The sequence below is a fragment of the Microtus ochrogaster genome, chromosome 6, assembly GCF_000317375.1.
Source record: "Microtus ochrogaster isolate Prairie Vole_2 chromosome 6, MicOch1.0, whole genome shotgun sequence".
Lineage (NCBI taxonomy): Eukaryota > Metazoa > Chordata > Mammalia > Rodentia > Cricetidae > Microtus > Microtus ochrogaster.
In genome coordinates this window covers 62,358,185-62,382,757 of record NC_022013.1, presented here as the reverse complement: position 1 = coordinate 62,382,757, position 24,573 = coordinate 62,358,185, and the positions used below count along the sequence as shown (strand labels likewise).

Genomic DNA, 24,573 nt, shown 5'->3' with positions numbered 1-24,573 from the left:
TGCTAACACAGGCTCACACGTGCTAACACAGGCTCACACGTGCTAACACAGGCTCACACATGCTAACACAGGCTCACACGTGCTAACACAGGCTCACACGTGCTAACACAGGCTCACACGTGCTAACACAGGCTCATACATGCTAACAGAGGCTCTACTACTAAGCTGCATCCCTAACCCAAGACTTTCTCAATGCCATCCAGAAAGTCCAGTTGTGTTGACATCCCCATGGACATGTCTTCCGAGACCTTCTATTTGTTCTTTCATTCAATAGTTAATTATTGAGCATCTCTTCTGTGGTGGTTTTTTTGTGGCCTGGGTGTGTGGCTCATTCAGCAACCCAGTTTCATGGTAATTATCAGCTTGAGGTTCAGAAGTCCTGGATTCATCCTAGGTCCTGCTTTCAAAATGGCAGTTTGGAAAGAGTTCCTCACGGTTCTTATCTCTATGGTTTCCAGAGGGAGAATGGCTGGCAAGTCTGAGGGTGTCGCTTTTCCCCGGGGTCCAGGGGCAAAAAGACTTCTCTGTTTAAATGGGATTCTGCCTGCCTCTGTCTCTTATCCTCCCTCTCTCTTTCCAAGTTTTCTTTTGAATTCAACTTTCTCAGCATGTACTGAGTACTCTCTCTATGCAACACTTATTATAAGAAGAGAGTTCAAAGATACAAAACATACAGGTGTGTGTGTGTGTGTGTTTTCTTCTCTCTGTTTTTCTTTCTTGTGGAAACACTTTATCCTTTGAGCTCTAAGGACTAAGCTGAAAACTCATGGAACAATATTTGCCATGACTGTGGGCAAAGATGGGGAAGAAAACAAGAATTCTTTCGCTTCCAGACAGCTCACCTTTGTTCAGCCGCCAAACGCGTGGGACACAGTGGAGAGGGAGCTTTACCGGCAGTTATCCCTCTGGAAGAGCGGTGCTGTTCATAAACAGAGAATGGGTCCTGAGACAGAAAATGGCTTATGGTAGAGTAGGTGGCTGAATACAAAAGCAATCACTAACATTCTTGACATACCCATACAGCAGCAGCAGCAGTCACAGGCCTGTTAGCTTGCTTCGGGTCTGTTTTCCTTGTTAATTCAGCTCTCACAGGAAACTGTTGAGTGCTTGTTGAACGGAATGCTGAACGTTCCAAGAGGAAGAAGTTTGCCGCCTTCCCCATTATCTACTCCTTCTCCCCTACCCCAGTGCTTCCCCCCCTTGAGCTCCGAGGTAAGTAAGTCCATCGTGGTTGCTCTGCATACAACTTCACAACAAGCCCCTCATGTCTTTTCATATAAAATTCAACAGAATTTCCGAATTTCCAACAGAATGGACTGAGATCCCGCTGGTTCTGCTTGCTAATGAGTGCATTCAACTCTCGGCCTTCCTCGTGATCCTCACTCCCCTTTCATTCATAACTCCTGGATCTAAAGTGTGATTAACGGCCCACAAGACTTGGATTGAAAAGCTCTAATCCAGTACATTCTGTTTGATCACAACAAGGCCCAGGAAATTAAAACGATTTGTCCATAGCTGCTAGAGTCTGGGGTGGGGGTAAGTGGGGACTTTGGGGCCCTTTCTATTAAGCTAACTACCTGTGTGGTAGGCAAACCTACCTTCTGGCTTCATGATTAAAGCCGTCAGCATTGGAGACAGAGTTCTGGCATGGCTACTCAGTAGATCTGTGGCTTTGAATGGGTTCTTTAAACTTACGCAACATCTGCACTCTTGCTATAAAATAGGGCTAGTCCTAGGTGTGCGGTGCATACCTATAATCCTAACACTGGGATGCTGAGGCAGGAAGATTGCAACGAGTCTGAGAACAACCTAAGTCACACAATGATCAGGGCAATGCCCTCTTGAGCAGGTTTTACCTCTCCTGGGTCTGGCACAGAACAAACAGCACCTACCATTATCACCTATGGGATGTGAACTCTGTAAATCGCCATGGTGGCTTTACTTCCACACACAGGTTACTCCAACCTGTTGACTCCCTCCACTTCGTGAACAAGAATTCAGCATGAAGTTGCGGAGCAGGGGCTGTGGCAGACATACCCTTGTAGTCTTTGAGTGCCGGGGTCTCAGTGTCTGGCTGGTTTTGGTTTCTGACTCTGAGAATGTCTTCTCCTCCTCAGGGGCTCCCTTTCTGCTCTGTTGCTCTAATTAAGCCCACTGCTGTTGATGGAATTAGCACCGTGTGCCCATTCCTCAACCCGGTCCCTCTCTAATCTTTGCCTCCTTTGATTGAAGTCAGGGCAATTATACTCTAATGGTAGTTGGGGAAACTGAGGCTCGCACAGACTAAGTAACTGGCTTGATGGATAGAGCTGCTTAGGGGATGGATTGCAGATTAGGCACAGGGGGACCCCAGCCTTTGTGTATACAACTGATGAGTGTCCATCTCATCCTGAGACTGACCAGCCGGGAAACCAGTGAACAGAGAACCAGGATCAACCGAAGTCATCATGGGACTGTAGAACCAATATTTAGGCCTTGCGCTCCTGGCTCTTGTCTGATGATTTTTTGATCGTTTCACACAGGTCTGGATCTTTGACCTTGGCATCACTAGTTGTAGCATCAGGTTGCCCTGCAGACTATTGATGGTCCCCTTCATAGTTGGGAACTTCCAGCTCTGGGGAGTAAAGCCTTTGAATTTGAATCCTAGTTCTTCCACTTACCAACTCTGTGACTTTGGGCAAGTTGCTTGAATTTTCTGTGCCTTGGTTTCTCATACTAAATACTCCTGGAAGTGTTATGAGGGGTATGTGAAATGACAAATATACAATCAAAGACCAGCACCTGACACAGACCCCTGATCAGCTGTCAGCATTATGCATTGTGTTCTCGTCACTTTGCCAGCCTTGAGCAAGAGAGTCGTGGTGCTTGCTCCTGGCTAGCTGCAGTCTACTGTGGGGAATGTTTAAGGTAATGAACTTTAGGACTTTTTGAGAAACTCTAGTTTCATTTTTTTTATAGACTAGAGGTTGCTGCAATGTGACCGGAAGACAGTTCTGTTTGTAAAGGTCTTGCTGCACAGGCACGATGCCTTGAATTAAATTCCCAGAACCCATATTATCACCGGGCGGTGGTGGCTCACTCCTTTAATCTCAGCACTTGGGAGGCAGAGACAGGAGGATCTCTGTGAGTCTGAGACCAGCCTGATCTACAGAGCTAGTTTTAGTTCAGGGCTACACAGAGAAATCCTGTCTCAAAAAAGAAATTTAAAAAAAGGAAAGGAAAGAAAAAGCAAAAGCCGGGTATGGTCGTATGTCATATGTTCTTCTAATCCAAGTGTTATGGGAGGCAGAGGCCGAAAGGATCCCCGGGTCTACTGGCCCAGTCAGCCTAACCTAATAGGCAGGTTCCAAGCCACTGAGAGACCCTGTGTCAAAAAACAAGGTGCTTCAGTAGGAATGCCACCTGAGGTTGTCCAATGACCTCCACATGTACATGAATACCTGTGTACACACACATGATGAGTACACATATGAACATGAGTATATAACATCAGCGTCAGCGTTTTGTGCCAGAAGCATAGCTCTGGGTCGCACAGGATCCGGCAGTCTCAGGCCTCATGGCCAGGACGCTGTGTGTTCCATCCAGAGGAGAGCTAACCAGGGTGCTCCAGGCCGAAAGGAAGTTATGATTGGAGGAGAATTTGCGAGGCCGTAGGTCCACTAAAGGAAGAGGGAGCTGTCACAGCTGAAGCAGGCCTGTAGGAAGAAGACAGGGAAGGAGCCAAGGCTGTTGCGCAGATAACACCGCCACTGTGAAGCCAAGTATTTATTTTTAAGCGACGGTGGTATATTTTAGTCCAGCTTTATCCCACTTGCCGTGTGTGTCTCCGTTTTTCATCAGTGTTTTCTGTTTTTCTCCTAGTGGATCTTCTCTCTATTTGAACCTCTTGTTCACGTTGCCATTTGCTTTAAAGGCCTCTATCTGCAGCTGGTTTCTCTTTTGTCAACTTACACAAGCAATAGCCATCAGGGAATAGTGAACCTCAATAGAGAAAATGCCTCCTCCCACCAGATTGGTCTGTAGGGCATTTTCTTGATTAATGATGGATGTGGGAGATCCCAGGTCACTGTGGGCAGTGCCATCCCTGTGTAGATAGTCCTGGTTGTACAAGAAAGCAGGCTGAGCCGGGTGGTGGTGGCGCATGCTTTTAATCCCAGCACTCAGGAGGCAGGGGCAGGCGGATCTCTGTGAGTTCTAGGCCAGCCTGGTCTACAAGAGCTAGTTCCAGGACAGGAACCAAAAGCTACGGAGAAACCCTGTCTCGAAAAATCAAAAGAAAGAAAGCAGGCTGAGCAAGCCATGTAGTGCAAAGTAGTAAAGAACACTCCTCCATGGCCTCTGCTCCCATGGTTCCTGCCTCCAGGTTCCTGCCCTGAATTCGCTTCCTGATGGACTGTGAGGTGTATGAAATACCCCTTTCCCCTTGAGATTGTTTTTGGTCCGGGTGTTTGTCACACCCACTGGGACAGTCTTCATTTGCTACTCCTGACTATGAGAATTCCGCACTTCCTTTCCTGATGAGCTATTGCAGTACTGAAGTCATCCAAACTATAGATGGCCTGTGCCAGATGTGCTGCCTGTGGGCAAAAGAGCTGTCTCAGCAGAGACGGTGATGGTGTTAGCTGAAGGCTTTCCCAAGTAAACATGGAACAGCAAAGACAGTTCCCCTGCACACACCTTCATCTTGGTTGTTTCATAGAAGCACACAATTGTAAGCGTTTCTCTCTAGATCACTTTGTTGTAGCATTTAAGAAGCTATACATGGGGGTTGGGGGGGGTCACATAACCTACCCAAGGTCCACTAGCAAATTCAGTAGTAGAGCCTGGCAGGATTGAGCCCTGTATGTTAGTTTGCTCTTCGTTACTATAACCAAGATACCTAAGAGGGCAACTGAAGCACAACTAATCAAAACTCAGGGAGAGAAATTGGGGTTCATCCTGAAGACCCAAAAAGTAAAACAGCCAGCCACCGGCTTTTACCTCAACCTCAGGCTGAATATGGTGATCCTGCCTCCAGGAATCTCAGAATGAGACTGTGCCTGAGCGCTGTCTCCTCCCGTTTTTCATTCCTCTCTGGGGCTGGGATTACAGGTGTGCCCCACTGGGATTAAAGACATGCATTGGTGTGGGATATCCTTCTGTATGGCAACTAGTGTGGCTACTGGGATTAAAGCTGTGTGCTCTCTGATCTTCAGGCAAGCTTTATTTATTAAAATACAATTGAGATGCCACTACAGGCAACAAGCAGGGAGGCGTTACTTCAGCTCATGGTTTCAGAGGGTTCAGTCCATTATGGTGGGGAGGGGTGGTGGCACAGAGAAGTTCCCACTTAGCTGGGAGCAGAAGAACTGGGGAAATCCCACACCCCTCCAGCTTTCTCCTCTCTCTCTCTCTCTCTCTCTCTCTCTCTCTCTCTCTCTCTCTCTCTCGTCATAGTATGTCTCCCATCAGCTAACTCTCAGGAAACACATTTCTTCAGCTCTTAAGTACTTCTTAATCTGATCAAGTTGACAATAGCCATTAACTGCTACTCCCCTTTATCACCGGTTTGGGTCAGTCTGCCATTTACTGTGCTGCTGCTTTCGTGTGTCCAACATTCAAGTCAGTATTTGAGATGGTGGAGTTAAAGAATTAATCCCTTCAAAAGGAAGAAGGATAGGCAAATGACTAAATCTATCACTCCTCCTCTAGTTGATTAAGAAAAGGGAGTGGGTTGAATTGTTTATCATTCTTACATACTTTATGTCTACAATATGGATATACATGCATCTCCTCATTAAACCGTTCATGGGCTTTCTATCTTATTAAAGCCTTGAAACTGTGGCCAGAGAGGTAGCTCAGTTGGTAAAGGCGCCTGCCACCAGGCCTAATGATGTGATTTCATCCATAGGACCCACATGATGGAAGGAGAGAACTTACATTAGTTCTTCTTTGACCTCTGCATGTACTCATGGTATATACGTACCGTGGAGATACACACGCATACACTAAAGTAAAACATCACAATTTTACAGATGATTAGACTGAGGTTTGACATTAGGGATTAAATTGTCCAAAATCAGATACCTGTCAAATTAAAAACTCAGTATTTGTGTCCAGGCTTCTCATCTCTGTGGGCTTGTATGTTTCTTTCGTTGTGCCGGGAACTGAAGGAAAATGTGTTAAAAATTCCACAGAGGAAGTTTTGATATAGGACTCAGCAAGTATCTCAGTGCCTAGTTCTGAGTTTTATCCTCAGCAGCAAGAGGATGGGGGCGGGGGTGGGGGGGGAGCAAATGTTGCTATGGAGCCAAGGTAGAAGACAGACACTTTAGTCTTCACAGTGTGCCGTCGCCAAGCGAACGTTTATAACTGGTCTTTAGGTTCTGAAGCAGACCGCGTGTTCTGACTTTGTGACTTTGTAATTTAACCTTCCCTGGTAAAAGTTCCTTTAGGATATAAGGATGAAGCTAGGGAAAGAAGCCTTAGGTATCCCTGCTTCCAGCTGGTACAGATGTTTGGCCGCCATAGGCCAGGGAGAAGGAGAAAGTCAGCTCCTCTCCGCCGAGCTCCTCGCTGGGGATGAGGCTAAGTTTAGGAAAGATGCCAAAAGGGTGGGCCTGAGAGAGGGAGGAAAGGGATGTGGTGTTGGAGCTCATGACTCAGGAAACGTGATGGCACCTCCTTTCGGGGTGGCATGAGGCAAGCATTTAGGAAAGAATATGAGCTATTGTTGTGCATTTTTTTTTCTGATGGGTGGGTTGTTTTTATAAAGTTTTATGATCAGGAAACTGATGCAGCATGCTGATCCCTTTGGGTTTTGTTTTTTTTTTTCTCTGCCAGCATCATTTTTGTATTTATTTTTGAACTTTGATGACAGGCATTTCCTTTAAAACTTCTGGAGGCAACGTGTAACAAGACACCCCAAATTGCTTCCTAACAGCAGAATCCAAGAGAAGCATCTGATCTTTGCTATAACCCCAGCAGACAAATCCCCCTCCCCACCTAAAGGAGGATAGTTCTTTCAGTGCCAGAGGTGGTCTAACAAGCACGGTCCCTTTTAAAACACTCTGGAAAATGTGTCTGACATGTGGGAAGCCTCCAGCGTCCATTAAAATGGGGCCTGTTGTGGCAATGAAAATACAGATCGGATTGCTCCCCTCCCCTGACTCATAAAAAAACCTAGCCTCCTCTGCTAGTCTTTCTCCTGGAGGATGATTTTATTCTCAAGTACGTGGTCCTATCTGTTGTGCCCTGGAAGGCACTAAGCCAGTTCTTGGGCTTCTGGCTGCCAACTATGGAGATGTTAAAAGCCTGTTTGGTTGCCGCAGGGCATTAATTCATTGCCTACCTTGTAAAAGTGGTGTCTTACTGCATTTTCCTGGCACCAGAGAAATCCCTGTACCTACTGTTGCATTTGGGTTTTCTGAGCCTGCAGGCAGCTCGGGGTTACTAAAGTTCAGAAAGGAGGCCACATGATGCTGGCTCTACCATCTCAATTCTCTTACTTCTTTCCCTCCCTTCCTCCCACTCACTGACAGATGAGTTTGGCTGTCTTGGTGCTAGGAGCTCTCAGTCACCTCCTGTAAGAATCTGAGAGGGAGATCATGACCCTCCTTGGGTGGAACAGAGTGTTCGTTGATTTTGTGTGGCTTTGAACGCATACCTGACAGGACAGCTCAAAAGGAGGAGAGGGACTCTGTTCGTGACTGGGAAGGCAGAGGCAGGTAGCACAGCGCACATCATGGCTGTCTGGGAAGCGGAGAAAGGGGGGTGCTGACATGAGGTGGTACATTCAAGGGTGGGTCTTCTTTGGAAATATGATCACAGACACAACCAACAGTCTCGCCTACCAGTCTTCCAGATGATTCTCATTCTAGTCAAGTTGGCAGTGAAGAGCCACCATTCCAGGCAGCTAGCAGAGATTCATCCCTTCCCTTTGGCTTCCTGGGATGAAAATTTGAGTCTAGGGATAGATGTAGTGCTGCATCTATAGTCTTGGAATCTCAGAAAGCTGAGGCAGGAGGATCATCTGAGCTTAAAAACTCAAGAGCAGGCTGCATGGGCAGCATAAATGAGACAGTGCCTCAAAAAATAAAACAAAATGATGTGAGATTGAGTGCACACACTCACCTCCTTCTGGAAGCTATGTGGTCTCTTAAACACTAAATAAAATCCTCCTCCTCTCCTCACAAAAAGGCCTTTCAGGCCCTACCTCAAGAGAGCAAAGACTCAGCATAAAGAGCCCTACGTTTCAAAGTTGTTTCCATAAATTTTGAGCCATCAGAAAGCTAAGTTAAAGACCCGTATCTACTTTTCAAAATTTCTGGTAGCCCACCTGCACATGACTTCCTAGTCCTATCCCAAATACTATGCTATGGCCAGTGGGGGAGGGGCACACGAGGTCTGAGCTATTGATACCTGATGGATGAGAGGAGAGAATCGGTTTTCTTTAGGGATGTGGTTGGTCCCTGGTAGTTCGACTGTGCGTGGGTGGGCGTTCCCCCACTTGCGTGTGGATGAGCAGCACTAACTGGACTCGAGGTTATTTGAGAAAGAGAGAGCACACGAAGTTGAGGGGGAGGTGTGAAGTTGGATCTTGAAGAAGTTAGAAAAGGGAGGATCTGATCAAAATTATTATTTGCATGCATTACATTCTCAATAAATAAAAAATACTAATAAAAAGTCATGAAGGGGGACATGAGGGTAGAGGAAATCCAGGAGAAGTTGTGAGGAAGGAGTAAATCTGATCAAAATATTATATGCGTATATGAAATTCTCAAAGAATACATTTTTAAAATGTAAGATAGCGTCACACTACATACCTCTGGCTGACCTAGAACTTACTATGTAGACCAGGCTAACCTCAAATTCACTGAGCTCCACCAGCCCCTGACTCCCAAGTGCTGGTATTAAAAGCATGTGCCACCATGCGTGGCCATAAAAATCTTGTTTTAAAAAGAAATTAGAGACTGGAAAGATGACTCAGCAGTTAAGAGCTGGGCTAAGTGGGTGCTCTTCCAGCACCCACTTCAGGGGGCTCACAATGCCTCTGGCTTCCTCACTCCCTTGCATGCTTGCGCTCATGCCTACAACACACGGATACACATACATACACATAATTAAAAACAATAATTTTAAGATGAAACTACATTCTGTTACTTTGGGAGGGGCAAAACCTCTAGAGTTACCTTTCATGACATCTCTGACCAGTCCTATTTCAATTTAATTTTCATTTTGTTGTTTGATATGTGCCAGTATAGTAGAAAGAACCGGAACTGATGTGATTAGCAATAAGGGTAAAATCCATGATCCCTCCTACACCCTCATACCTGGCTGTGGTTAAACAGTGGAGATAAAGGATCTGTTGAGAGAGGAATATCGGGGTGAGAGAGGTACTCAGTGCTGCGAGGAGACAAAATGAGGGTTACCCCCAGCCGCGATTGAGAATTAGCCAGGCAAAACCATCGGGTACTTGTGTGCTGATGATACTGAAGAGGAAGAAGCAGATGATAATACCATCAACGAGAGCTACTCCATGACTGGGCTTTCTGCTCATTCTTTGTTGTCAAAACTTTCAGTTTGCTCACAACTGCAGACACATGGGAACTGTGTTTGCTGAGCTTGGATGTGAGCTGGGGGGAAAAATCAAACAAATCAGGAACTCTGTTTCTTGCGGTGGGGCGCCCAGCTGGTAGAGGGCTTACCTATCGTGCAGGAAGTCCTGGGTTCATTCCCCAGTGCAGCATAAACCAGCTGTGGTGGCATAGGCTTGTAATCCCTGAATTTAGGAGGTAGAGCTGCGGGGAGCAAGAGTTCAAGGTCATCTTCAACTACACAATGTGTTTTAAGACAGCCCTGGCTTTCTGAGTCTCTGTTACAAATATACAATAAAATAATAAAAAAGCAGAAGGTCTCTTCACTCAGCTCCCACTTGACCAAAGCGCTCAGTTAGCCCACCCACTTCAACTGCCTAGCAAGTTCTCTCTGCCCAAAGCACCTGGCAAATCTCAGCTTCTGGGCCCGTTGCAGCTCCGTGGCACAACAGCCAATGTCTGCTCCCACCAGATGAGACACATACTTGCCAAGAGTTCCTGAACCTGTTCCTTCTGGTTGGACCAGTTCTATAATTAAGGGCTTCTACAGAACAACCCCCCCCAACACACACCCCCCAGCCCCAGGTCTTTTGCAGGTAAACATTTCAAGCCAACAGCCCTCCTTTCATTCTTTACAGCTAATTTTTTTTTAAAAAAACTTAAATGCAGTTGTGCCTCTCAGCTATGAAGATAAGTGTGTTTTTTCTTTGAAGCCCTGGATACTAGATTGTAAATCTAATTCCAAGTGTCAGAGCACGTCTCCCGGTGGGTGGCTTTGCTGGGAGCTGGGATGAAGTGTGGATTTGTACATCTTTCATTGTATCCCTTATGCACCCATGTGTAGATAGCATGTTGCCTGGCACACTCTAGATTCCCAGTGCTTGATCGTTTGCATGAACCAATACATAGATTTCTCTACTCATTCTGAACTTTGAAGCTATAACATTGGGCTCAGCATCCCCAGGTCTGTAGTTAGATCACTGCTGGCGGCAAGTGGCGGAGGGAAACAGTGGGGACCCGGTTCACTGTTCTGATTCATAACACAGCATCACTCAAACATGCTCTTTGACGGTGTTGATCAAAAATACACATTTCTAAGCTCCCCTCTCAAACATTCCAGTTCACTGGACCTGAAATGGGGCTCAGGATGTGGATTTAGTAAGGTTTTCATTCAATTCCACTTCAAGCAAGGTAAGGAAATGACCTGACTTCTGAGATGTCAGATGTCCACTGAAAACCCATGGCATGAGCACTGTTGTGCCCCATCATTCCCGTTTGCCTTCACTTTTCTTTTGCATGTATATGTGTGTCTGGTGTGTGTGTACATATATGTGGACATATGTGTTTGTTAGAGGCCAGAGGTTGGTGTCAGGTGTCTACTTCGATCGTTCTTCACTTGATGTCCTGAAGCAGGTTCTCTCCTTTGAACCAAGAGTTCACTAGCTCGCCCTGGGATCCGCTATCTCTGCCTACACACTGGGATTGCAGGTGGCTACTATGATCACCCGTGCTTTTATATTGGATGCTAAGGATCCGAACTCCAGTCCTGGGGCTTGTGTGGCAGGCATTTTAACTACTCAGCCACCTCTCCAGCCCCTGCCCTCAGGCTTCTCTGGAAATGCAGTGTATCTTACAAGGGATCCCATTGTATACATTTGTAATATATTTTTCTTCCTTCCTTCCTTTATTCCTTTTTTTTTTTTAAATTTTGGTTTTTAAGTCGGGGGCTTTTGTTTCTCTCTGTGACAGCCCTAGATGTTCTGGAAGTCGCTCTGTAGACCAGGCTGGCCTCAAACTCACAGAGATCCATCTGCTTCTGCCTCCCAAGTGCTGGAATTAAAAGTGTGTGTCACCACCACCTGGCGATATTTTTCTTTCTTGATAGCACATCAAACAGTAGCACAGTCACTGTCTGTGGCTTCTGAAAGGTGATGGACGTGACACATTTATAACTGTGTTTGTAGTGGGTAGAAGGAAAAACGTTTCCACATTGACAAAGGCCAGATTTTAACATTTTGGGCTCTCATTTCTTTACATACAGCTGGTATACATGTCTCACATATGTGTATGTTACCTGTAGGCTGAGGAGAAGAAATAATTTTGAAATAAAACAAACATTTTGAATTTTCACCTCCTATTAAGAAATACTCCCAAGGAGATGTAAATTGTTTATAAGATACAACCACTCACTGGTGGTACACAAAAAACATGCCAAAGGATGGCTTATTTCTTTGAGTAAAATAAACCTTCTGATAGCCAGCCATTCAAATAAAGATCATCAATCTTAATACAGAACTATGAGTGAAACGAGTTTTCGATTGCACCTATGCAGCCAGTAATAATGCATGGAACAACCCTTGAGTAGTTAAATCTCTGAGTTTATATTTCTGCCACAACTCCTGAACAACTGAACATGGTGATCAAGAGCCTAGAAAACGCCCAAATCTGCAAAACTGCTTCCCCCACTTCCCTGTTTCTGCTTACTTATATTTTATTGAAACTAATTTTCACTGGACTTTTGAAGGGCGTTTTTATATATGAAGTAGTTTTTTTTTCTTTCAGACAATAATTACACAAAACAATGGATTTCACCATGACATCTTCATAATGAATATACTGTATGTGTTCATACTTTTCACATTGGTCCTCCTGTCCTCCTCCCACTCCCACTGTACCCCATTCCTCTTCCCAAAAACCCTCTCTTCTACTTTCATGCCTAGATTCTAATTATGAACTAGAACATGCAATACATGCTTCTGTGTGTGTGTGTGTGTGTATGTGTGTCGAGTCATTTTCAGAAAATTATCTGTCTCTCCTTTCTTTGACATTCTGTTTTTTTCTCTTGACTCATTCATGTGATATGGAATCTGTTATTTGGCTAAGAGTCAGGCATGGACAGGTTTGAGACTAGACTGGGCTTCTTTGCACTCAGTTTTCCTTTGTCTGCCCAGCCTAAGCTGCCACCTGATCCTATCCAGCGGCCAAGGTCTAAAAGACCTTCAAGGTCAAGACCAGCAGATTCTTTAGACTGGGAGCCACGTTTCAGTGTGTTCTCTTAAGGCAATGCAGTGAGTGTAGCAGTGAAACTGTTGGCACTTCGGATGCACTCGTTCTTTGTTGTGGGGGGCTACACAGGTACTGTCATCACCAACATCCCAGCCTCTCCCCAATAGGTGCCAGTGAACTCTGGCATCTTCCAGAGAGAAATTTAAAATGCATTTCGCTAGGCATGGTGGTCCATGCTGGTAATGCCAACACAATGGAGGCTGAGGCATGAGGATTGCTGTGAGTTGAAGTCAGTCAGGACTACACAGTGAGTTTCAGGTCAGCCTGGGCTTCTGAATAAGAGTATATCACAACAAAAACAAAAAGCACATAGACATTGCCAAAGGTGTTCAGGAGATAGAATCACCTCTAACTAAACCGTTGCTCTGACAAACCAGAAGGCAAAAAATGCATACATCATAGCATATCAACACAGTCAAATTTTATAGATACTTTAATATGACTCTTTTTTTATTTTGGCATGATGGCTGACAATCCACAGAATTAGTTCAATGGGGGGGAAAGGTTTTTGTTGTGGAATATTAATTATAGATATGTTATATTCATTTATGCTGTGAAATATTGTTTGATGGCACAAAGATATGCTACATTCTTTTATGTTGTGTTTGTTTAACTCTGTGAAGCTGTGTTACTTTGCCTGTCTAAAACACCTGATTGGTCTAATAAAGAGCTGAACAGCCAATAGTGAGGCAGGAGAAAGGATAGGCATGGAAAAGGATCAAGGAGTAAGAGAAGGACAGAAGGATCCCAGGGACCAGCCACCCAGCTACACAACAAGCCATGGAGTAAGAAGTAAAGAAAGGTATACAGAAATAGAGAAAGGCAAAATGTAGACGGGATAATTTAAGAAAAGCTAGAAGAAAAAAAAAACAAGTCAAGCTAAGGCCAGGCATCCATAAGTAAGAAAAAAATCTCTTTGTGCATTTTTGGGGGGATCTGGGTGGTAGGCCCCCAAAAGAGCCGAAGAGTAAACTAAAACAACCAACAACAAGTTTTGGGTTTTGTTTGTTGGTTGCTATCATTTTAAATTCATTGTCTTTTCAGACTTGTTCCTGAAAACAGAACATTTTGGACAATGCAAAAATTAAGTCTTCCAGTTATAGAATACCCAGGGTCAGAGTTTTACTAATTTGTCTTGGAGCCAGGAGGCACATCCCCATGCAAGGAGAAAGTACCAGTGTATGTGACTTTAGATACAACCGTATGTGCATTTGCTGTTTGTGTGGCAGTAGATCACAGCCCTGATTCCAGAGTTCCCTGCTTTCTCCTCCTTCCTCCCATCAAGACAGAAGTTGAAGAAAGGAGAAGGAGCTTGATTACTAACTGGGACCATCGCCCAAAAGAAAGGGGAGGGGAGAGATGTTGGAACGTGTGAATGCCCAACATGTACTTGCTTGACCCTGTCTGGTTGGCCAGTAGAAGCTATGGCTACAGGTGCCAGGGAAGCTACAGGGGTTTGCATGGTGGGAGGCTGAGCCCTGATGGACCTGCTTCTTCTGTGATGCATAACTTGCCACAGAGGTCTCATCTGAAAGGCCATGTCTGAAATTGGACCATATTTATTGGACCTGCCCAGCAGGGAAGCTTAAGAATGGGGAGAAAACCAGAAGAGAAGTAACTAATCAAGGAAGCGTCCAGTACATATTTGATGAATGAATGAATCACTCCTCTCCATGAATGAATCTTTAAGAAAAAAAGAAATCCAACCCTGATAGTCAGGGCAGTGCTGATAGGAGAAAGCATGGTCCTGCTGGCTGAGATGGTCACAGCCACTTTAGCCTCTGAGGTTTTAGCCCATGATGGGTCTGTTCTGAGTAGGGGGTGGTCGGACTTCTAACCGCACCTGATCATTGGCTAGATTAAAAAGGGCTAATGACCAGTATCGTGCACAGCTGCAGCGTCCCAACCCCTCAGAAGCACCAGTGACCTGCACAGCACAAGTGAGACCATGGATTTGTGCTTGGCATTGTTCCTGGAAATGCAGAGCAGGCTTCTTGATTCAGTCTCCGGGATCCTGTCTGGAGACTGCCTGGTTGCGAAGTGCTTTGTGGGCTTGTAACCGATAGTGCTGAAGCAGAGCTCTGAAGGGTGTTGTGTGCTGTTGTTTTTAGGGGAGCTGCTGTTAGGCTGTGTTGTTCCTGAGCTGTAAACACACACGTGCATGTGCACACACACACATGGGCAGGGGGCGGGGTGCAGGGCACAACACCCCTGCTGCTCACTTGGGAGGCCTTACTGGGCTGGTCTAGTCTCCCTAAAATCAGCTGCTAGCCTGGCTCTGTGCTTGGGATCCCTCTCATAGGACAGCCTGTTGGCTAACAGTTTTTGGTCATTCACACCCCTACTTAGAGTCCCAGACAGTTTACCCAAATCCTGAGTCAGCAAATAAAGCAGAGGGAGAGAGGCCTGAAACCTAGAAACAAGGCAGAACTTGCATAGGGAAACAAACAAACAAACCTTAAAAGTTGTTACAATGTCCCATGGACCACATACAAAACTTGTATATCCTACCCCAAATTTCTGGCCTAGTGTATGGGATTTGTTGTAACATGTGTGTATGTACATATGTATCTTTAATATGTATGTATGTATCTTTAAGAATTTAAAGATGAGACTCCTATCTGGTGGTGAAACATTCAGTCTATGAGAACTTGGAATCGGAACCCAAGGACACTGGATATTTCCATCATCAGTTTCACATGCATATTGGAGCTTAGCCACTCTACAGTAGTTAAGTAGTTGTGGGCTATTAGCAATTCTCTCTTTTTCCCTTCATCCTTCTTTCCATCCCTAGATAAAAACTAAAAAAACAACATGTTTGCTGCATATATGTTATTCACTGATTCTATAGTTTCTAGTATTTTTTTTTTAAAAGGCAAAAAAAATCTTAAGAGAAAATGAAATGTGTATAGTAGGCTTCTTGTTATATGATTGTTATTTGCTGTAAAATAATTAAACTTGGGGTTCAGTTTCTGTCCCCCATTGTGTGTGTGCATGTGTGTGTGTGTGTTCTCATGTGTGTGGGTGTCAGTGAAGGCCAGAAGAGGCTATCAGAGCCTCTGGAGTTATGGGTGGTTGTAAGTTACCTGATGTGACCTCTGATCCTCCTAAAGGGAAGCAAGTGTTTTTTACTTCTGAGCCATCTCTGTTGTCCTCCTTTCTCCCATTTCTAAGGGTTTATTTATTATCACCCTATGATTTTGGTTACACTGCCTGTTCGGTCCTAAGAACATTGAAGAAAGCACCCCAATACCAGAGCTGTAAATATGTTTTTCAGCTGGAGAACAAAGCCCAGAAAACCTCACTAGGGATCAAAGCTCATTCCCAGATGAGCTGTTGATGCCCAGGGCCTTGTGGTAAGATTGTGGGTGAGCCCTTGAAGGAGAGGCCCGGGGGTGCTTTGTCTCGGGAACATGTCACTGCCCCTCAGACTGGCTTGGTTGGTTGTCCTTGGAGATGGGATCCCTTCACCCCTCTGCTGAACTTGGCCAAGCTTGCAGGGAGTATGATTGTGTTCATGAGGATTCACCTCTAGTGCAGCTCGGGCTGAAAAGACTGAGCAGGAATATCCCAGGGGAAACCAGCAGTTCTGACATGCCCCTTCCCACTCCCTGCCTCTTCTGCTACAGTTTTCTTCCACCCATGCAGGAGCCCTGTTTACACAGAGGTCCTTTCTGCAGCAAAGGCTATCATCTCTCCAACCGAGTCAGGCAAGATGGCGGGTGGGCTTGTTGCTGGGGTGTGGATTTGGTACCTGAGATGGAAGATCCACAAGCAGTTTCCTGCCAGGGAAAGTAAGAACTGGTGGGTTCTGACCTCATCTGGAAACGGAGAACACTGAAGCGGGGTCTAAATTTCTCCATCTCACTGTTTCCCTCCATCCAAGATGCAAAAAAGAGTCAGTACCTCCCTGGGCCAACACCTGGTGTATCTGTGCCTTTCACGTGCGTGCGGAGGGATACCACAGTCAAGTTTACAAGAAATGTAATCTGTACTTTGAGGAAATGATAACTTTTAAGAAGATTAACCTCTTCTTTTTCCTAGTGGCAGGTGAATATATTTTTATTGTGAGAGATTGAAAAACATCACCTGTAACTTTAAAGTCCCTGGCCACTAATTCTAACCCTTTTAATTTTAGATATTTCTCCTCTGCCATCAGGGACAGAGTAAGCTTGTTGCAGGTTCTTCCAGTCAATATTGTTGACCCACAACACTAAGAAACTACTCTTTTGTAGATATGCTTTTAACACAAATGGCATTGTGTTGTGTTGTTTTGTTCCACATTGTTATATTTTAGATGCCGGGAACTGAACTCAGGGCCTCACCCTTACTAACTATTCTACCAAAGATCTGAACTCCCAACCCTGTGCAATTATTCTCAAACTGAGGCCAAAATAAAGGAAATGTCTCAGTTCCACACCTATACCCATCTCCTTTCTGATAGCTATAGGGTGGTATTCCATAGAGAGGAAAGTTTACTTAAGTGCTCCCTACTGAGAATGTTACCATTGTTTCTAGGTTTTTTTGTTTTGTTTTGTTTTGTTTTTACTGGCCTGGGCAGGTTTGCAGCAACGACTTTGTAATCGCTTCTTGGGCATTTACAAAGTCAACACTAGCCCAGAAAATATCCTCAAAGGCGTGGTCTTCTCTTGGGGGAGGGGGCGCAGACGCAATCAATCCAGTGTGGGTATAGGGGTGAGTGGCTGGAGGGGACTCCGTCCGTGGTGGATTTCTCTGCTGTGAAGGTTGGTTACACGGTGCTTTTAAAGTATTCAGAACTCAGTGAACTGCAAACTTTAAGTGGGTGCATTTTACTGTTTGGGCTGCTCTTACCCCAATAACGTTCATTTAGAAAAGAAAAAAAAAAAGTGTCCAGGATAGCCAGGGATACATAGACAGTGGAAAGAAAGAAAGAACAGAAAGAAGAAAAAAAGGAAGGAAAGAAAGAAAAGAAAAGAAAAGAAAAGAAAAGAAAGAAAAGAAAAGAAAAGAAAAGAAAAGAAAAGAAAATATGAAGTCTGGCTTAGAACTTCCCCCTCTACCTGCTCTATCGGCGTTTGCCCGGGTCCAGCCTCCTTGAAACCGTCTGTTCTTCTATAAGTGGAGCTGTCTGCGGCTTGGCAGCTCCGTAGGCGTGTTCCCTGAGGCCCCAAAAGCTGGCGAAACTGACCCAGCCACCAGAGGTGTCTGCAAATTAGTACCTGGTGCTCCTAGGAGGGCGGGGTGGGGCTCTCTAGCCCCGCCTACCTACCCGCCCTCCGTGGGCGTGCCCTGAAGCGGCCCCGCCCCTCCCGCTGGATTCCTAGCGTTGAGTCCACCAGGTAGAAGCGGCTGTGAGCGTCCGAGTCGCTGCTGCCAGCACCGTGGAGCTCGGGCCCTCTTTCACCCGGGATTTTTGCTGTCGCCTGGGGTCAGCGGTGACATCCCAAAGGGCAGGCCCGGCAGCCGCCATGGTGGCCAAAGATTACCCCTTCTACCTCACTGTCAAGAGGGCGAACTGCAGCTTGGAGGCACCCCTGGGCAGCGGGGCGGCCAAGGACGAGGTAGGACGCGCGCCTCCCGGCTCCTCCGCAGCCTTACCCTGGGTGCCGCTCGCTTTCTTTCTGTCTCCCCTGCGTGTCTCGTTTCTCCAGATCGCCACCGCACGTCTTTTCTCTGGGGTCCCCCTCTCCCTGAGCCCGGGAACTACAGCTCCTCGCCGCTGCCTCTGCAGGCAGCGCTCTCAAAACCCCGGGGTCTGTCTAGAGCAGGCAAAGACACCTACCTCCCCCTGCCCTGTCAGGAAGGCCCAGGTGTCAGCAAAGAGCCAGTGAGTAAAGCAATGTCTCCCCTCCCCGGCCGGGGTTGGGAGAGCCTGAAGTTCTTGGAGATCGGTTCAGGAGACCGAGCAGACTCACTTGATTTCGCGGCTGTTTGAGAGCAAGGACTGGACAGGACACTTTTACCCGTCACATGTAACCAATTAAGGAGACTGGGTGAGGGCGTCCTTCATCTTGGGTATGAGCTAAATGAGTAATTGAGTTATTACTTCGTGACCGCTGAAATGAGTTATTCTCTGGTGAATGGGAAGCTTCTTGAAATACTGGGAACTTTGTTGTGCCTTTGAGTAATTGAGGGAGTCCTCTCGGTTTGGTTTGTCTTTTCCCCTATGTGTCCTGTCTCTGGCAAATCGCTGGCTGCCCTTTGAAGCTCGTTAGGTTCAGCTGGAGGAGAAGGCGATCTACATTATTTTTTAGAGGTTTGGAGAAGGCAGTTGCTTTATCAGACCCCAAATTTGCTGTGGTGGAGTCCATAGGACCAGCTCATCGTGTGTGTGTGTGTGTGTGTGTGTGTGTGTGTGTGTGTGGCTTTCCACTCTCCCCCATCTCACCCTGGGAACCAAGACCAGGGTGGGCTGTGGAGCTGGAGGCAGGTGTGTGCCCGGCCTTGTCACAGCACCCTTGAGTTCCACCTACACCCCACACATACTGCTCAGTGTGCGCACTTGGCTGTCTCACTCAATTATGTATAGGTGAGGAGGGGGCGTAGCGTCAGAGACTCATTTCTTCCTACAAGATCGCTCCCACCCGCCCCCAGCAGGACTCCAATAGGCTCTGGTTATATTCCCGTTTTCGTATGCTGAGTACAGGCTAAATCTCTCTCCTTTCCCTAGCTTAGTTGAATGTTTTTAGGGTTTTCGTCTCAGCAGCAGCGCAAGTGTGGTGGGTTCTCATTTGTTTGGACGGGCTGGCACCTTCGTGGAGTTCAGGTTGTTCAGGCTTGGAATGGATATGAATTTTCCATAACAGTGGGGCTGGTGGCTCCTCAAACTCCTGGGAGGAGAAAAAGCAAAACCAATTTGGTTCAAGTGGGCCAAAGAAAACAGTAGTGAGAATAGCTGTGAATTCTTTCTGCCCCTTTGTTCTGTGTTTTGGTGCACTTTGGTAAAGGCTTAACTAAACCTGCCTGCTTATTCATTCCCTGTTAGTCACAGTCTATGGATAGATGCTGTAACAGTTTATGAATTAGTATGCTAATTTTCTTCACTACTAGTTGGATTTACAAAATAAAATAGGCTTTATTTTTCCTTTGTGAGGATGTGTGTGTGTAAAAAGCAAGGATGGGAAATGAATGCTTTGGGGGAATAAGTTGGTAAATATCTTTCAGGTATCACCATTGAGTTTTATTATTATAATTATTTTTGCCTTAATAAAAATACACTTTACACAACTTGAGGCAGAGATAAGTGCCTCCAACTTTATTGGTCCAGGTATAACTCACTTCCTAATAATGGAGAGAGGCAAAGTTAGGAAAAGGAAACCTAAGTGGGTTTCAGGGGAAGTTTTCTCGGTTCCATCAGCACTAAAGGCTACTTGCTTCTGTAGACCAGACTTTTTGCAAGCTGTGGACTGGGATATATTTTCTGCCAGTAGGTGTCACCAGTATTTGAAAATGTCTTAAAAAAAAACCCACATCCACTTACTGTCTTTTAAAAAGAAGGTGATTATATAATTGTTTATAAAGTAGATATTGATAGTTAGATCCTATGGCAGTTTTTCAAGCGATAGTTTCTTTTTTGTAAAAACGACAATAGAAGCAAACCGGTCTATTTGGAGACCTTCTTGGTTGATAGGACTCGTTGACCTTCAGTGCTTGTGGCTGGGCACCTATGCCTGGTACAAATGTTTGATGGCAGTTCCTCCTGGGCCCTCTCTAGGGAGGACTGTGTGTGCAGTATGGCACTAGCCGATTCCTTCCAGCACTCAGCCACCAGTAAGGTGATGGCCATTTAAGAGAAAGCTTGGGGGGAGCAGGTTTTGATGCTCGCCAGATGCCATGTACCTGGGTAAAAATGATGCAGATTCTTACTCTTCTCTTAAAAGCAAATAATAAAATTTCTATTCAGGTTTTAATTTAAATGCTTCTTTTTTATTTCAATGACTGCTTCCAGTAAAGTAAAAATGATGCATATTTATATTTTTCTTTAAAAGATGTATCTTAAACTTTAAAAAATATTCTACATAGTGTATGTCTGATATTTTGTGTCAAATAATAAAATGCTGCTTCTTTTTTGTTGTTTTGTTGGTTTTTTTTTCCGAGGCAGGGTTTCTTTCTCTTTTTTAATTTATTTATTTTTATTTAATGTGCATTAATATTCTGCCATGGGTGTCAGGTCCCCTGAAACTGGAGTGACAGGTAGTAGTGAGCTGTCATGTGGGTGCTGGGAATTGAACCCTGGTCTTGTAGAAGAGCAATGAGTGCACTTAACCACTCAGCCATCTCTCCAGCCCAAGACAGGCTCTATTTGTGTAACCATCTTGACTGTCCTAGAACACACTTTATAGACCAGGCTGGCCTGAACTCACAGAGATCCACCGGCCTCTGCTTTCCAAGTGCTGGGATTTAAGGCATGCTCCACCACCAACATCCAGCACAGATGTTCCATTTTTATGCCTATGACTAATTGTATCCTTCACCGCTAATCATCACTGCGAAATTTGAGGAGCTTGGTGCACGGCTCTGGATTTTCACAGAAAAATGTCATATGACATGAACAGTTTATTTCTTCTGACCATTGACACAACTTTGCCCCATTTATCTCCGTGTTCACGGGAACTTTGATCACTCCTATGTTGGGAGGGAGTGCTTACTCTAGGACTGAGAGGTGCTACGAATACCTAAATATTATACCTAAATAATAAACACCTAAATACTAAAAGGGGAGCTGGTACTGCTAATGAACCAGGCTGATTTCCAGTTAGAAATCTGTTTCCCCATGGTGAGGTTTGTTTTAAATAGAAGGTTCAGTAACCAAGTATAATGAAGAAAGTTAAAGTAGTGGGGATAGGCTGTTAAGAGTTGTGGGTTAACTCTATTTTACTGTGTGTGTGTGAAAGAGAGAGAGACAGATAGACAGAGAGACAGACAGACAGACTGCACCCGCACATGTGCACACGCAGGCAAGTGTGTATAGGTTCAAGTGTGTGAAGGGGTGAGAGGAGAACTTCTCTTCTCCCAAAGCATGATGGGATTGAACCCGTGTCGTCGGGTTTGCACATCAAGTGCTTCTGCCTGCTGAGCCATCTCATTGACCCTCAGTTTTATTTTTAATGGAAATCCAAACAGACATTTCGTTGTGTTTGATCTGGCATCCTGGTAGACTGCTCACTTGGGTATAGATGTTTCCTGGCATCAGGCCTCATTTGGTTGGTGGTATTTTTGCCCTTGTCTTTGTCTCTTGGCGTTTATGCACACCGATAATAGGTGTAGAGCATGAGTAGTGGGGTGTTGCCCTGGGATGCCGAAAGTATAGGTTCTAGGTTTTCCCCAGTAGCCTTGCATAGTCCTATGAATAATGGCATACACTGGATAGGAAGTTATAGCATTCTACCCTCTTTCGAATTCTCCCGTGTCTAGGTCTCTCTTAAAACTTGTGTTGTAGTTCATCACAGAATGTGTATTATTATCCCAGCTTTGTGAATAAGGACAGCAAACAGAGGCGACTTGCAGGAATAAACAAAGAAAATCTAACTTGATCCAAGATCCAATACTAGATTTCCTGATGAATTTAGCCCATTATTCAGTACTTAAAGCACCTAATGGAAAAACAAACAAAAACTGGAGGGCAATGCAAACCAGTCTTATAAAATGTTCCACGTAAATATTGTCTTTTAAAGGATGCAGTCTTAACCATATAACTGTGAAGGTGCCTCTGAAGTTTTAGCAAGGCGGATCCTGTGTTCTGCTATGATTTATGCCCCCCAGCCAATACATAAATAACTAATTATCCATTTGCACTTCTTGAGTGTCAGTTACAGAGCTAAGTGGTCACTGGTTTCCTGTGCTTGGCTTTTCTTGGCATCTGCATCATATAGCATCAAACTGTCAGTATATGTGACCGACAACATGGAAACAGCTGTGGCAGCTATTACAACTGGACCCTAAAATTTCTTTAGATGGCTTAGCTGGCCCCAGATTTTGCCGAGTGAAAAGCCCCAAAGTGTAGGGATAAGTCCCGCCCCTTAGGGGGCGTGTTCGCCTCCCTTCTGCTTTTCTGGTCTCCGCTGGACCGGTGGTTCTGTAAGTCTATTAAAGCTGTATATATTTTTACAATCTGTCTGCATTCGTTTACGCCGTTACACGAAAGTTACCCAGAGAAAGGTCATTACTCACTGGAAGTGTTAGAATGTGGTCACTAGGCCATCACTCCGAGGCTTGTTCAGCTGTCAGGGTGTCTTAGAGATATGATTCTCCAAGATGAACATACGTGGATAAGACAGAGGAAAGGAGGTTAACTCTAACGTGTTGACTTTAAGGCTGTTCAAGGCGTTGACTCTGGAATAAGACTATCTGGGTCCCCTCATCTTCCCCACCACCTGATAGTGGAGTGACCTTGGGCAAATCGTCGGGCTTTTCCAGGCCTCAGTCTTCTTGAGATAATGATAGTGCAGCTAGAATTGTAGTGAAGGTCAAATGAGATCATTCTTGTACTGGCACGTAGTAAACTCAGTGAGTATTATCAGGCCCGGTGTAGTGACTCAAACCTGTAATCTTAGCACTCAGAAGGTAGGGTGGGAGGATTCACGAGTTCAGGGCAATCCTGGACTACAAGGCCTTGTGTCCAAAACAAAACAAAAACAAAATAAGTGCATCATCCTAATTTACCAAATGCTGCTTTATACGTAGCCATGCATGGGGCGGGATGGCTTCATTTGTCTGTCCTTCCCTTTGAGCATGATCACAGGAATCATATGATGTCAGTGCTAACCTCCTGTCTTCGTCAGGGTTCCTGTTGCTGTGATGAAACACCATGACCGAAAGTAAGCTGAGGAGAAAGGGTTTACAACATCACAGTTCATCATCAAAATCAGGGCAGGAACCTGGAGGCAGCTTACTGCCTTGCTCCTCGTGGCTTGCTCAGCCTGCTTTCTTACAGAACTTGGGACCACCAGCCCAGGGATGGTACCACCCACAAGGGGCTGGGCTCTCCCAATAATCACTAATTGAAATGCCAGCCAGGCAGTGGTAGCACACAGTCACATGGTGATGGGTACATGCCTTTAATCCCAGCTCCCAGCACTCAGGAGGTGAAGGCAGGTGGACCTCTGAGTTCAAGGCCAGCCAGGTCTACGAGAAAAACTCTGGTCTTCTCTCACAAAAAAAAAAAAAAAAAAAAAAAAAAAAAAAAAAAAAAAAAAAGCCCTACAGAGCCCTGCAGGCTGATACAATGATAAAATGATAGAATCATTTTCTTAATTGATGTTCCCTCCTCTCGGGTAACTTTAGCTTGTGTCTAGTTGATCTAAACTCTCCAGCAAGTCCCCTTCTGTAAATGGCGTGGCTCTCCAAGATAGCTGAGCTATGTGGTAAGGGATCCAAGACTCACAGTCTGACTGTGAAGTCTGTACTTTCCCAACCGCATCACATTGCCACAAAATGACTAAATCGCTGGTCTCCTTACCACATGGCACAGGAAGGATGAACCTGCCTGCCCCAGAAATTGCTTCACAATCCAAGGCTCATTGTTTTTGTAATGAGTGAGCAACCCAAGCCTTAGCCAGTACCTCTGGCAGCCCATCTCCTAGAGTAGCAATACCTACCTTGAGAGGGTTTTGGTGATTTCATCTGTATGTGTCTCAAGACCACAAGGCAGGTCTTTGCCAGGAGTCTACGTGGTCATTAATGTGGAGACGACAGCATTGATCCTTCTGTTCATCATTTGGCTTCTCTCCATGAGCCACCAGCCTTCCTCATAAACCAATAATGAACACCCAACTACCATCTATTTTTAAAAAATTGTGTCCCACCCCCCCTTTTTTAAGACACCCCAAAATTGTGGACCAGTGCTGCTATTATTATAGCTGCTGGATCAAAATAAATTACTGACCACATCCTAATTTTGCAAAACCCTCTGTAAATTGAATTAGTGTGTGTGTGTGTGTGTGTGTGTGTG

At 45.2% G+C, this 24,573-nt stretch overlaps 1 protein-coding gene across 2 annotated transcripts in view; it reads left to right on the top strand.

The window, feature by feature from the left end:
- Arhgef3 (Rho guanine nucleotide exchange factor 3) overlaps window positions 1-24,573 on the top strand; it is a 288,000-nt gene that overhangs the window by 197,830 nt on the left and 65,597 nt on the right. The window contains exon 1 of one of the 2 annotated variants that reach the window (XM_005348685.3): window positions 17,948-18,184. The exons of the other annotated variant lie outside the window; for it this stretch is intronic. Within the exon in view, the coding sequence (XP_005348742.1) occupies window positions 18,092-18,184 (93 nt within the window). The 5' untranslated portion in view covers window positions 17,948-18,091. Of the gene's footprint in view, window positions 1-17,947; window positions 18,185-24,573 lie in introns of those variants that run through there. 2 annotated transcript variants of the gene reach the window in all.